General features: G+C 37.1%; 1 protein-coding gene across 1 annotated transcript in view; it reads left to right on the plus strand.

Annotated features, from left to right (window-relative positions):
* gpr158b (G protein-coupled receptor 158b) overlaps positions 1-14,179 on the plus strand; it is a 57,112-nt gene that overhangs the window by 20,638 nt on the left and 22,295 nt on the right. The window contains exons 3-5 of the mRNA XM_079877770.1: positions 6,050-6,152; positions 7,718-7,929; positions 8,131-8,199. Coding sequence (XP_079733896.1) covers positions 6,050-6,152; positions 7,718-7,929; positions 8,131-8,199 — 384 coding nt within the window. The remainder of the gene's footprint in view (positions 1-6,049; positions 6,153-7,717; positions 7,930-8,130; positions 8,200-14,179) is intronic.

The following is a 14,179-nucleotide window of genomic DNA, read 5'->3' on the forward strand; positions in this document are numbered from 1 at the left end:
TTCCGAAGCTGTGGGGGGAGCTCTAGAGAGAAACCTGCGAGCAAAAAGCGAGAATACAGCGAAGAAATCCCGAAACTACTGAGCCCTGCTTTAAAGTGATTGTACATAATAGTGTTTATTGTAACATGAAATATAAACAATTCAACCTTTTCATGTAACAGTTTCATCAAATCAAATAAAAAGCGTTGAAAATGTTAAATAGCTCAAACCATGAGAAAATACAGCAGTCCATTATGGTACAAGGCTCACACAGAACATGTTCTCGATCCATTTGTTTTTCATTATTATGTAAACGTGCTAAACTGGTCTCTTTACCAGCTGCGGTGCATCTCGCTGTCTTTTCAGCATCTTCTGGCATGCCTATAATGTTATGTCATACATAAAAGAACCGCTTTGTTCCATTGCTCCAAATCTTGTTCCAAAGATTTGTTCCATTGCGTTTTACTCAGCAAAACTGTGTTTACAAAAGGTATTGGGATACCAAAGTGTTCCCTACTTGAGGATACATCGGTCGGTCAATTATATGATGGAATATTGTGTGGACTGGCCTGGGTTTGCAAGGCCCAATTGTTGTCTTGTGTAGAGGAGAATTTCCCAGTAAGATGTGATCCATTATATATGCAGTATAATGGATTTTCCTGGGCTTACTAAATTATTGACCATGCTCCATGTCTGCGTGGTCCCACTCATGGGAAAACCGGAGGAAAAGCAGCAAGGAAATGCACAGCAGGTTTCACAAGCACAACGCTTGCTCCCAACCACAGCAACTGAAGCAAAACGATATTTGGAAGGCTTTCCTGTGTTTATGAGAGAGAAGAAATACTTGTGTGCTGCCATCTGAGAAAGAGGCGAAAAGCAGCATGTGTGTGTGTGTGTGTGTGTGTGTGTGTGTGTTTGTGGAGAATCTATTTATAGCCTCATGTCTTCCTAAGACAGCAGGACCATGCCTCTTAAAATCTGTCCTGTCATTTAAGTTGAGCAACATCAGCTCGGGGCTTGACATTCGAAGGAGCGCATCCCCGAATCATATGCACTCAATGTCCTGCAATGACTTTCCTGAGGTGGATTAACCTGAGTAATGTTTTGAGTGGATGTTAGACTCTATCAGTCAGTTACTGCTAGAGAATAAAGCTCTGGAGACTTGAGACAGAACATGTCCAAGGCCTCAATAATAATTTCCTTTCTAGTTTTCTTTTTCTACTTCTTTTGCTATTTCTTCCGCTACATTAGTTGTAATGGTAATGCTGTGCTATACTGTGGATCTCATTGGCTGTCGGCAGAAAGCTATTGTTTCTGAGTATAATCAGTGAGCGTATTCTCATGCCTCATTAGTGAAGATTTAAGACTTTAAAGGGAAAGTTCACCTATTTATGATAAAAAAATGCCCGTTTATCTGTGGAACACAAAGGGAGTTCATTAAATCAGTATCCAGTTTACAATGACAGTACCTACTGACTCAATTGAATTCTTATTAATACAACATCTAAGCGTGTCAGAAAAAGTACATGCAGTTCACTGATCATTTTTCCAAGTGCTCTGACAAGTTTTGGTGATAAATAACCCAATATTTAAGCAGTTAACAGTAAAATTGTTTCCATTTCTTCTTGACATTTCTATGCATCAGAATGAAAGTATGATGAAATATGAATTTAGCATGTGCCAGAAAAATATGTCTCTGTTTAAATTATATTATTTGATGGGTTTTTTTATAATTACTTTAAATATGTATTTTGTTTAAGTTGCTCTGATGTGTTTTTGTTAGTGGCTTTGTAGTATTGCTAATTTATCGATAACACTTTACAACAAGGTTCAATTTGTAAACATTAGTTAACTACATAACATTAGTTAATATGAACATTAACTAATGGGACCTTATTTTAAAGTGTTGCCAATTTATCAAAAGAATAGTATGAGTAGTTTATCTACTTTAAGTTATTTGAAGATTGTAGCTTGGCAAACTACAGTTAAAGGATTAAAACACCATATTTTTAAAGTCACAGTAACTTCATAAAATAGTATTGTTCCATGAAATACAAAAAATACAACCTTATCATATGAAATTAAGATTATAAAACATCTTTCTGTCTTTTCAGCATCATGTGCCATGAGTGCTTCATTTTTAAGATGTCATGACACATTATAAGAGTGTTTTTCAACTGTGTTCTGTTTCATTTAGTTTTGCTCAAGTCAGATTTAATCTAGATTTATTGTTTACTATGTATAAGTTGTGACTGTCAGAAATGAACAATGCTTTAACTTTGTATTCGTGTTTCTAAGATGAAGATGGATTATGCAATGACCAGTTGGCCCTTGAATAATTCAGGAAGCTCTGCATGGATGCACTGTGTAATTCAATACAATAGCAATTGCAAATTAAGTTGGCTGAACCCCTGGACATAATTGCTGATTCATCAAAACGGATGAATTTTGCACAATTCCTCTTTATAAAACTGACTATAAAGTATTCTGGGGATGTCTGTTGAGAATATTTCATGCCAAAGTGTCTAAGGTTAAGGTCGAGCTACTCCAGAAGGCGTATTTTGTTCTGATAAGACCATTGTGGTGTTGATTCACTCTCATGCTTTGGATCGATGTCCTTTTGCATCACACAACTTCTGTTGGGCTACAGATGGCCTTATATTTTCTGGTAAAATGTCCTGCTAAATCATATTTTATCACCAATTTATGCAGAAATCGAAATCCTGCAACCAGACTAGTGGTTCTCACCATGGGGCCAGCCAGGAATGACTTCAAATGATTTAAAACAAGACAAAACAAACATTAAAATGAGCTAAAACAACCAAAAATCATGAATATTTCTAATTTGTTTCAATTTATAATGAATATTTATTTTGTGTAAATATCCCAAGCACTAAGCTATTTTATCGGGTGTAAATTAGTAAGTAAAAGTGAGTGAAAATATTCTTAAATGTCATTATCCTTAATCCTTATCCAGTAAAGAACAACTGCACAGTAAAAAAATATTTTCATGATTTGTTATCACAACTTTTTATATTTTGTCAAATCAACTTAGATAATTAATATGGTTCAGATAGCATAATATTTTGAGTTTTTATTTATTAAACCAAGCTCCTTCATTGTATTAACTAAAAATATTTATTTCAATGAACTCAAAATTTTAAGGCAAAATTTTGACGTTTTTACAGTGTGGAAATGTCATGTAAATTCATTGGTTAAAAATGGCCTGCAATTTAGTTTGCAGACAAGGGAGTCAAAAAGGTTGAGAATTACTGCGTTAGACCACTGGTTCTAAAGCCAATGCTATGTTTACAAATGTTAAGAAAAAGCTGAAATGTCATGAGAAGCAGTTAATGGGTAGCTGAGAAACACTGAAACTCGTCACAGCAATGCTGGATGAAGTGAACTGAAGGTGCACTGTCACACATATCCAAATATATCCTGCAGCAGGTGTTATGTCGGCAGGTCTTCAGTGACAGAATGATCTTGTAACTCTGCTGATGCTGACACTTCTCACTCCTGAAGATTTCCAAGCATAGTCATGTTTTCAAATGTGTCAGGTCGCCCACATTTATCTGCACTGTAAAGCAGCAAGGTTTGCATTATTAAATCATATTCATATAGGGAGAATTCTCAGAGAGGAACAGCTGATATATTGAAAATCCTGTTCTGTTGCGTAGGATAGAGAGAGCTATTGAACCACAGGTGTGTATAAATCAACATATATCCCTCTTTAAAGTTTTGCCCTGGCATTAAAAGAACACGCTGACTTTTTGGGACTTTAGCTTATTCACCGTATCCCTCAGAGTTCATACATACCCTTTTCATCTCCGTGCGTGCCGTAACTCTGTCTGACGCACCACCGCTAGCCTAGCTTAGCACAAAGACTGGAGGTAAACGGCTCCAGCTAGCATTCTGCTCCCAATAAGTGACAAAATAACGCCAACATTTTCCTATTTACATGTTGTGATTTGTATAGTCACAGCGTGTACGAATAACAAGGTCACATGAGACACAGCCATCTTCTAACCGTATGCATACTGGGAACTATATTTTCAGAGGGCGAAGCACTGCTACTTCTGCGGAGTGATTTACTCCAACTCTGAGCGAACATTCTGCTCCTCACCACGGGGCTTCTCAGGTGCTGCGAGCAAATCACTTTTGATGGATAACTCTGCGGGATACGGTGAATAAGCTAAAGTCCCAAAAAGTCGGCGTGTTCCTTTAAAGTCCAACTGAAATCAAAATTGACCCTATTTACTTTGTTAGCGCATATTACTAGTCTTGTGGTGAAAAATGAATCCGTGCAAGTTAATACACAGAAAAAAATTGTTTGCCGTCGTAATCTTTAATCAAAGTCTGAAAAGTTACTTCCGGTCTGGAATGGCGTTCCTTCTCTGATGATGTAGGTTTGACGGCTTGGGTTGGGAAATGCTTAACCACTCCCTTCAAACCGTTAGTCTGCTATGAGCAGAGATGGAGAGGAGGAGCGCTAGAGTAAAACCCTGCCCTCTGTTCAATATTCCTTTTCACTGGGAAATACGTCACAACACTGGAGAAAAGTCGTTTGCAACTTCCGGTTCACGCGGACTTTAAAGTTTGTGTGAATCTTGTCTTGCGTAGCCAGACCTTTAGTCTGACGGCAGCTTTCATTGGCCAAGGACCGCGCAATAAGACGTCTGACCGACATGTAAAGCAACCAATCACAGTTTGTTTTGTTCAGCATCAAAATGTAAAGTCGATGTCCCCACAATAACAGTTCGGTGTGCATTCATTCAAGAATGTTGTGCAGGTTTACTTCAACAGTGGCGCTGTAAACTTCACATACTTCTGAAAATGTAGCGTTTATTTGATCCTGATAAGCGCTAATTGTCACAGTTGTAAACACGACAACTTTCTCCTTCCATAAGGGGGTTTGGCATCGCAACGGCTTTGTTTATAGGCGGATCGCTCTCCTGTAGAATTCAACCAATCAGATGACGACTTTGAAACTACCAAAGTGTTGTTTACATAAGTGTTGTCTACATAAGACACCATTATGTGTGTCTTATGTATCAGACGTTCAGCCAACGGGGCCTGAGGTCTGAGGATGAGACTAGGGTGAATAGGGTGGGAGGGGACATCTTGGCATTTGTGTCATTAGGAAAAAGCAACACATACATTTTTATTTTATTTTATTGAATATAGCATAGAACATAGAATATAACACTTGATGCACCATTTTCTTTTTTAAACCAAAGCTAAAGTGAATAAATCTAAAATGGAGGTAATTACCTCCAGCACGACTTGTTCACATTGAATCCTTCATGCTGAAATAAAGGTGACAAAACAGTGACTTATTTAGCAGAAACATTTATCTGAGACCTGAGATCCTCACTTCATTATGTTTCGTCTGGGCTTCATGGTGCTTCTGGGTTATTTATAGAGCCTTGTGAACTTGGTGTGACTTTTTTCTAGTTCACAGTAAAACTTTCTTGAATACTGTAGACTAAAAAGTTTAAGTTGGCAAAGTCTCCTGTACACTTGAAACAGGCACAAAATGGCACAGTGTGAAATGCACATCTTGAGCACAACTTTCTTGTACAATATGTATCGTTCTATATGCAAACAGTTTTTATTTCAAGCTTGGCAGTCATTTCAAAGGGCCTTTAAGGAGCAAGCTGCTGTGAGCCCGTCAGTTTACATGCCCATGTTGGCTTTACCGTAATGTTGCCAGAATGTGAGTAAAAATAAATTGCTGCACATTTATCGACTGTCATAATAACTCATAAAACTGACATTTTCATATCTGGAAATCTGATAAATGACTGTGACACCACTGTCACAGATGGTCTATTAGCAGAGCTGTTTTCCTCAGGAAGTTCCTTGTTCATGCTGTGACTGTATTGAACAAATGTATATCATTTCTAGTGTCAGTTCAGATTTCAGCATTTTAAATGAAGAAAGTGGTACTGGAACTAGGACTTAAAGCTTCTATCTTAAGATCCAAGGTTAAATATTTACATGCATTGTGTCTTCTGTACTTTTAATAATGAAGTCCAGTTCTAAAACTAAACTTGTTCTTTTCCAGTGTGAACCAATTGTGGGCCATGGATTTGTGCTGGACAAGTACAAGTGCCAATGCAAGAGAGGTTTCTACCACCCAAGCCGAGTGGTGCTCAATGGCTTCTCAAGTAAGTACAAACCTGAACTGGTGAGACTTTAGATTTATTATATTACTTGTTTTGAAGGTGAACTGTAGGAATCTCTGTACCATCCATACTGTAATCTCTTATAGTATTTTGATAATTAATCATACTTAATGATAATTATGATAAGATTTATTTTAAACAGGTTAGATATGAACTGTAGATTTGGCTTGGGTTCATCTGTAAATCAAAGATTATTTCATCTGTTTAATTGTTTGTCAACAATAAATGTGAGTGTAAAATGAATGGAAATAAAGTAATTGGTCAGAGATTGTTTGAACAGAACTAGCCTGCACTGAATTTTTCTTTCTGACAGAAGCAGATACACAAACATAGAGTTACTTCCTTCCACCAGATAATTCATGATCTCAAACTAGGCACGAAAACCCCAAAGACAAGTTTATTTTTATTTAATGTGGAGAGTCCTAGTTGTTAAGAGCAATATTCCTCTCACGTGCACTCACAATTAACTTATGCAAAAATAGCACCATTTAAATGAGTCGCCACTACTTTTAGATAAATTAACATTAGCATGGAGACAGTATTGGCTAATTTACATACAGGCCACATAAATGTGGACTAATTACAAAAAGCTGCAGTTCTGTCCAAACACGTGGCAGATACACGCATTCACCTTATTTCATATTTGATAAACCAAGGCTTGTTCATAATTCAAAAAGCCTTGGACTCTTTGAAAATCATCCAATCTGAGGTTAGTGAATTTTGTTGTGTTGTCTTGTCTTGCAGGGGCTTGCAAATTGTCCTCTGCAGTTATAGCCTGTTATCTGTTCTCTGTCATTGTGTGTGTGCTCTGCATTATTAGATTACTATTTTGCTTTTAAGCCTGCTTCAACTTGACTTCACTCCCTCAGGAGAAATCACTTCGTATAGAAGCCAGATTAAAAAGGTTCCTCCACCCAAGTAGAAGCTAGTGCAGGTCAGCAATAGTGTTCTTTAGCTGAAGAACCCCACATTAACTTCAGCAGAGGTCTGCTTCCATTTTTGAATACTTATGGACCAATAAGTCCAAGATTAAACAGCAACTATGGACACTTTTGCAGGAAGTCTCCTAATTCACTCACATCTACCTAATTCAGAGGAAAATACCCTTGATCTCGCAGAGATCTCAAAAAAAGCTATACTTCCATTCAAAGTTGCGGATTTAACTTGTGCGCAAAGTTGGAATATGGCATAAAACATCTGTGAATAATGCACCGTTACCGGCGTCCAATGTGTTCATAAGAACAAAATTGTCAGTTCCTGGGAAATTGGCACAAAATATCTGTAATAAAAATGGAAGCTGCTGCGGTCGGGGTTGGTATCAAGGAATTTATTATGCGCATGTCTTATCAGATTAAAAAATAATCTACCTCAAAATGTGCATATGTTTTTTATGTACATTTTTAGAGTTTTATGCGCATCTTGTCATTTTTTCTATGCGATATCCCAACATTTTTCTCCTACTGTATAGTAGGGAATATGAGATTTCGGATACAGCCAATGTCACATCGTTGTCATAGTATGATTCCTTGTCGTCCACCTTTTGTTAGAATCAGACCGGGAAACATACTCTGATGAATCCTGGGAATTGTCCGGGAGGTGTTTGCCCTGCCGAGAAGGCTGTCAGTTCTGCAGGGATGACACACCGTGTCTGGCTCAGGAGGACACTGCCCTCCGTCTTGCCATGGTCTCCATTCAGGGGTTCTGTATGCTCCTGGACTTCATCAGCATGGTGGTTGTCTACCACTTTCGTCGCAACAAGGTAAGTACGTTTACAGCCCGTCATCTCATCTGGAAAGGCTTTGTACTCTATTCTGCTTTTATAGAGTTACCTGAGCCAAAGAAAAACTAGAGCTTGATTTCAGCTTGAGCAGGTTCATTGGCCTGAAGGGCAAATACTGCTTTTCAAAATGTCATAGTTTATTCGTTCACTCCTATTACTTCTCTCAACCTTATTTTTCAGAGGATCAAAGCATCTGGTCTTATACTTATTGAAGCGATACTTTCAGGATCTGTACTTCTCTACTTCCCTGTAAGTACCAAGACTTTATTTCAACAACTCTATCAAAATGAAAGAGGAATATAAATTTTCCCTTTCATCCTATGTCACTATTTACAGTTTTTCTCGATTGCTTAAACACATTTCTTGAAACTATGCCTCGTATTCTCAAAACTATAAACACAAATCCATAACGTCTCACCCAATTCCCCAAACATCCTATTTTCAGGTCAAAATGAAGCTCTACACTCAAAACCATTCACTCTTGCTGAAAAACCAAACTTTGCCCTCAGACAGGACACACAAGCTCTCAAAATCACATACACTACAACATAGTCTAACACACTGGTGCAATAAATTCAAAACAACATTTCCAAAACTGGTAAGTTATGTTGCTTGTGGTTCCCCCCATCACAAACCTTTTCACATGGTGAACACAAAAGACAGTGGATACACTGGCACATTTTTATTCATACACAGAAAACACACACACACACATTTTTTTTTTCCGGTTTTACTCTCTTTTTTTTTTTTTTTTTTTTTTTACTCTCTCCTCTAAAAATTTTTTTATATTTACTTTCAGTAAGATGTGTGTGACCATCATATGACAGTAAAAGAGCACACACAAACCTTATTCTAATATGGAATTGTATTGGAATGGTAAAGAGTGTACGTCCAAACAGGAGAGGAGAGCCTCCACTCAAGGATACAATATGATGGACACGTCTAAGAATGTTCCACATATGGTTGAAATACCATCATTTGCCTAGAAAGATAACATTCTGGGAGTCAAGACTATAAAGGAGAAAGGATGCCTTCACTGTCACACTCTGCAGCCACTCTGTGTGACTGTATGGCTGCTGGCCTTTTCTTGCAAGAAAATAAACCTCATCAAAGACTATTGGAAATGTTTGTCTCTTATTCAGTGATAGAATTTTGTTTGCCACCACACCTCCCTGAAGGTTCTCGAGGCGACGGTAAAGCGACTCAAATTTGGCCTTACTCGTAGCCGAGCCTCCCTCATAATCATACCATTGATAAAGACATGGGCAACTAGAGTGGCTTGAATTTCATCTGAGACTGCTTGTCTTCTTGTCCTTGCCCTTCCTCCTCCTCATTCTTATCCCTCTTCCTTCATATCTTTCTGGATCCATTGTTCCAAAACGCAATAAACTGATTTGGGCCCTTTTATATATCTATTGAAGGTTCTGATTGATGTGTGTTAAATTTTGACTCTTAGTGTTTCCACTTGGGTAATTGTGTGCTAACTGAGCTGAAGCTGTGCTGACTTGAGTGAACAATATTGAATGCTAGTGCTTTCTAAATGACAACATGGTCTAAGCAATGAGAAACGAAGGGATTTGTGTGTAGAGTTTTGCAGTGACAGTTCAACAAATCTGACTCATTTGTCAAAACAGGGAATAGTGTTTATAGTTTAGTGAAATGGGTGTGCTTTTTGATAAATGGCATTATGGTTTTGAAATTTTAGTTCAAAAGCCTGGTTATAGTGTTTAAGCAATCGAGAAAAACTGTAACATGAAATGTGTGAATACCATTTTACTTTAATAATCTGCCATATTTCTAAATGAAAGGGCATGTTCAATTAGGAAAGAGAAATGTTATTCTTTGGAATAATGTGCAACAATGAATCATTTTTAATTTTTTCATCTGTTAAGTTCCGTTTTTTGTGATCTGATCACAAGTGGTCAGCGCTAAATACAGGTAGAAACGTTTTGCGATGTGATCATTGTGAGAAGGTGCACTAAGTAATGGGATTCAAATTTGCTGCATTGTACCAAAAGACATGGATTACGAAAAAACACAGTTGTGTATCTTTTCATTCACTTCTTTTCTCATTTGCTCGTAAGCTGGGTTCCTGAGAAAGTGATGTTGGGTCTGATGAAATAAGATCTAATTTCATTCAAATGGTCACAGATGATGTTAACACCAGATTGAAACATTGCATATTGGCTGTCCACTTGGGATTGGATCACTATATAAGAATCTAATACAAAAACAGACCAGGGATGGTTTTAATTTCATGCTATATTTAAAGGACCAGGCATCCAGGATGCAGCTGTAAAGATCCATTATGATTTTCTTGGTTTTATCCTCAGTTGACTGATTTGTACAGTTTGCACCTGAGGCTCTTTGAAATGCAATGGTCTGCTTTTCATTTGGCTGGTCTAGTGTATTGCGTAAGCCTGTTCAATGTTGAAAGTGTCTCATTATTTATGTCGGTTTAAGTGAAAGCTAAGTATTTGTTGGCCAGCTTTCAGTCACATTTATCATTTCAAATGCATATTAAGTTCTCATTTTTGTTGCATTTCCATGTTTAGTTGCTTCTGTGAAACCCCATCAGAATGTCTTGATTCTTCAACTATAACTCGTTGTGAATGAAAACCTGATCAAACACAATAGAAGATGCCCTATATTTTATCACTTCTCATTTGAGAATGCTTGTGTAAATTTAAAATTGAATCTGTCAAAAATGAATTCCTCAACGGAGTTGTGTAAACTCTTAGATTCTGTGTTCTTGTTTGATTAAAAACAGGCACGTCATCTGTTGTGCTCCTGTCTCTTGGTATTTTTCTCTGTTCTTAAGCTGAGCACACCTCCCGGACCATCTGTGTCAACAGCTCTTGCATTTATATGAGAGATAGAGGGAGGATGAAACAGGGTAAGGATAGTAAGGATGGTTTATTTGCACACGCTGTTTGTCATTTTAGCTCTGGATTATGAAAACCAGGTAATGACACAAACCTATAATGAATGCAGATTGCACGCAGTTCTGAGTGTAAGGTTATGGAGCACTTTACCACTCTCATTCAGACACCTGAAACAGCTGTTTAAAATGCAGAAAGTGAGCTTGACTACACCAAACCTGTGGTGATGTTTGGTTATAGCGCTTATCTCCTCATTTGATCATATATCAATTAATAAATGCTGCCTTCTGCAAATAGAAAATATACAATTAACAATAAAAGGTCAAATTAAGATGTAATATGATGTACAAGTATGTGATGCTTTACATCAATAATGATTATTTTAATAGCCTTACAATATAAACATCATAAACTGTTATTACATGAATATGACTAGGATTTATGCTGCCATTGGAAATTTCCCACTTCCCACTTCTGAAGCCGTGATTACAAGCTTGTCGCATTCAAGTGCTTTGTTGTCAGAAAGAACAAGAATCATGGAGGACTCTAGGTTTATTCTTGCCTGTTTATTGGGAAAGTCTTATTAAAGTGAAAATGGTATTTAGCATCACATTTCAGTCAAATACAGGCTATTTTTGCTGTTTATAAAACATACAATATGCTTCAAATTATTATTCATACAAGTAAATATGCACTACTTTAACGACAAGCTGTTGTGAAAAAAACTAAAGAATATCAGTAAGAGCAGCAATCGTTCTCCTCTCCGCCATGTTTAAAGTCGTGTTGGGAACTTGGGTATCGAAATTATCTCTGAGCTTATCTCTAAAATGGTAAATACAACTTGAAAGGCGTTCATGTCCAATTTTTAACTAGGAAACTCATATTTACGTCAATTTCGATAGCATGTGAAGGCAGTTTTAAATACAACACTCAATTTGAATGATATGAAATAGGGGGCCCGGCTCTGGCTATCTATCCATCAAAGCGTCCTTGTCCTGAAAAAGGTTGAAGACCACTAGTTTAGTGAATTCATCCCTAAATGTTACAAAAATGGCAATAATCAGCAATAACTAAAAATTAAGCAAGGCCTCATTTTTATTTTCTTTGTAAGCCAATAATGGCATGGTTCAATAAAAAGCATCCACAGCACCATTTAATGAAAATCATCTGTCATCCGTCTCTTAAAGTCAACATGAAATCAAAACTGACCCTATTCACTTTCTTAATCCACATTTTTGATTCTAAAACAACCTCTTGTTTTTTCAATCTCTCCCTTCCAACCAGCTGGCTCAATTCTGGTATTTAACAGCCACTTTTCACTATCCAATAAAAATATTGACACATGATGTTGAATGTTCTGTTTCATGCCCATTATGTAAGTAAAATGCATTGTGAAAGGTGTTTCATGGCCACTTTTTTTCTAACAAATTCAGTTTTCATGGCACTGCAAACTGAATTCTGATGTGATTTTAAGCTCTGAATAGAACAGATGACAGTCGTCAGTGATCAAACATGTGCATGCACTCAGATGCACTACAGCTGTGTATAGTTTCTATCGTGACATGCTGCTGTTCTGCTGTGCAGCGCTATGCATTATTAATGAGTCCATCAAGTTCTAGCGCAACTTGTTATAAATAAATCCTCTGGTTAATTAATGGCAGAGTGTTGGAGGCAAAAGGGGCCACCTATTTGTCTCCAGTCTGATGTTACAAATATGTCACTATATTTCTTTTGTTGTCATCGACTCCCTGCCCTACAGCACTGAAGGTACAAGATTTGGACCAGTTTACAGTGAAATTGAACAATAGGCTATTTGACTACCAAGATCTGTTATGTCAGTTTCATGAAGTTTGAAGCCTTTCGTTTCTAGTGCCTTACTGGGCATTCATAGTGTGAATTGACTTGCACATTGTGCCGACAAAGGACCATGTGATATTGTCAAGTAAAATCTGTCAAAAACATTTATTTCTCATGACCTTAACTCTTTCCCCGCCGTTGTCATAATTTTCCGGCAATCCATGTTTTCACTGTTGTACGGTAGGGGACGTTATTACGCATCTTCTGAAAGAGTACAGAATCTGCGGTTCGAAACACTGGGGAAAAAGAAGCAGAAACAAGCTATAAAATCATTGCTTATGCACATGTAAGCTAGCGCAATCATCGGACATTAAACCAAATTAAAACTGCCTAATGTTACTGAATGAAATGTCGAGCCAGGACAAGGTATAGGACTGTTCATGCTTTGGGGGTGTTGATGGATTCAATCTACTCCATCTATGTTTTGATCATCATTCTGAATCCGATCCGGACATAGTGTTTGACAAAAACGTGATTTTCTCAGCTTTTTGTTCAAAATGTTGCTTTTTTATGAAACTTTTCCACATTCAAATGTTTATAAGAAAAGATTGCATGAAGCTAGAATTTTTTCTTTCTTTCAGATTTTGGGGAAAATGTTTCCCCCAATTTGGTTTTAATGTAACTTCTTGTGTGGATATAGTCAGTATATCTAACCAAAATGTGAAATAACTGACTTACATTAAGATTTTCACTATCCTGATGAGAGTAAAAGGCATGTGCTCATTTATTTCTCTGAGAGGAGAAGTGCTGCTAATTGAGTCTTCCTCGTGGTTAGAAGCTACACATGGCAAAGCTCTTTGATTACACTGAAGGGGCCGTTTTGCTGTTTGCACATTTAAGAGGACGACTGTGGATTGGAAAGCTGTACTGGTGACTCTCCTAGGGGAGATAAGAACAGATGCATCATTCCATCAGTCTGTGCTGATATTTATTGAATTCTGCTGCTTTAAATAAGACCGGCACAGAACAAAAGGGACAGCGGGCTTGTCAGATAATGAACACTTCGCAAACTCAGGAGGATAAAGAGCCATGGATTAAACAAAGACAATCTGGAAAGCTTGTACTTGTACTTCATTCACACACATTATAACATGAGTATATTTGTGTGTTTAAGAGTTTTTTTTTAAGTTTTGAAGGATCTCTCACTGTTTGTTTCCTAGTAATGAGCTGCACAGCTTTTATATTGGGAAAACACATACAAGGTTTTGATATTTTACAACTACATCGGGATAAATCTCATGAAAACATGCCCTGCTCACTCAAAATAAAAATAAAAATATATTTTGCATCGAGTTTAATGCCACCAAGACAATAATAATGTTACAATGGTTGCATTTAAGTGTGAAATTGTGACAATTAGACAAATTTTCCCCTCCCAATATCTCAGTATTGTTTTTCTAATTTTTCTCATCATAAAGGCATGCAGTACAACAAATAATACCATGATACAAACAAATTTGTAATATAAATCATATATCACTTTTTTTGTC

The sequence above is a fragment of the Squalius cephalus genome (assembly GCF_949319135.1).
Source record: "Squalius cephalus genome assembly, chromosome: 7".
Taxonomy (NCBI): domain Eukaryota; kingdom Metazoa; phylum Chordata; class Actinopteri; order Cypriniformes; family Leuciscidae; genus Squalius; species Squalius cephalus.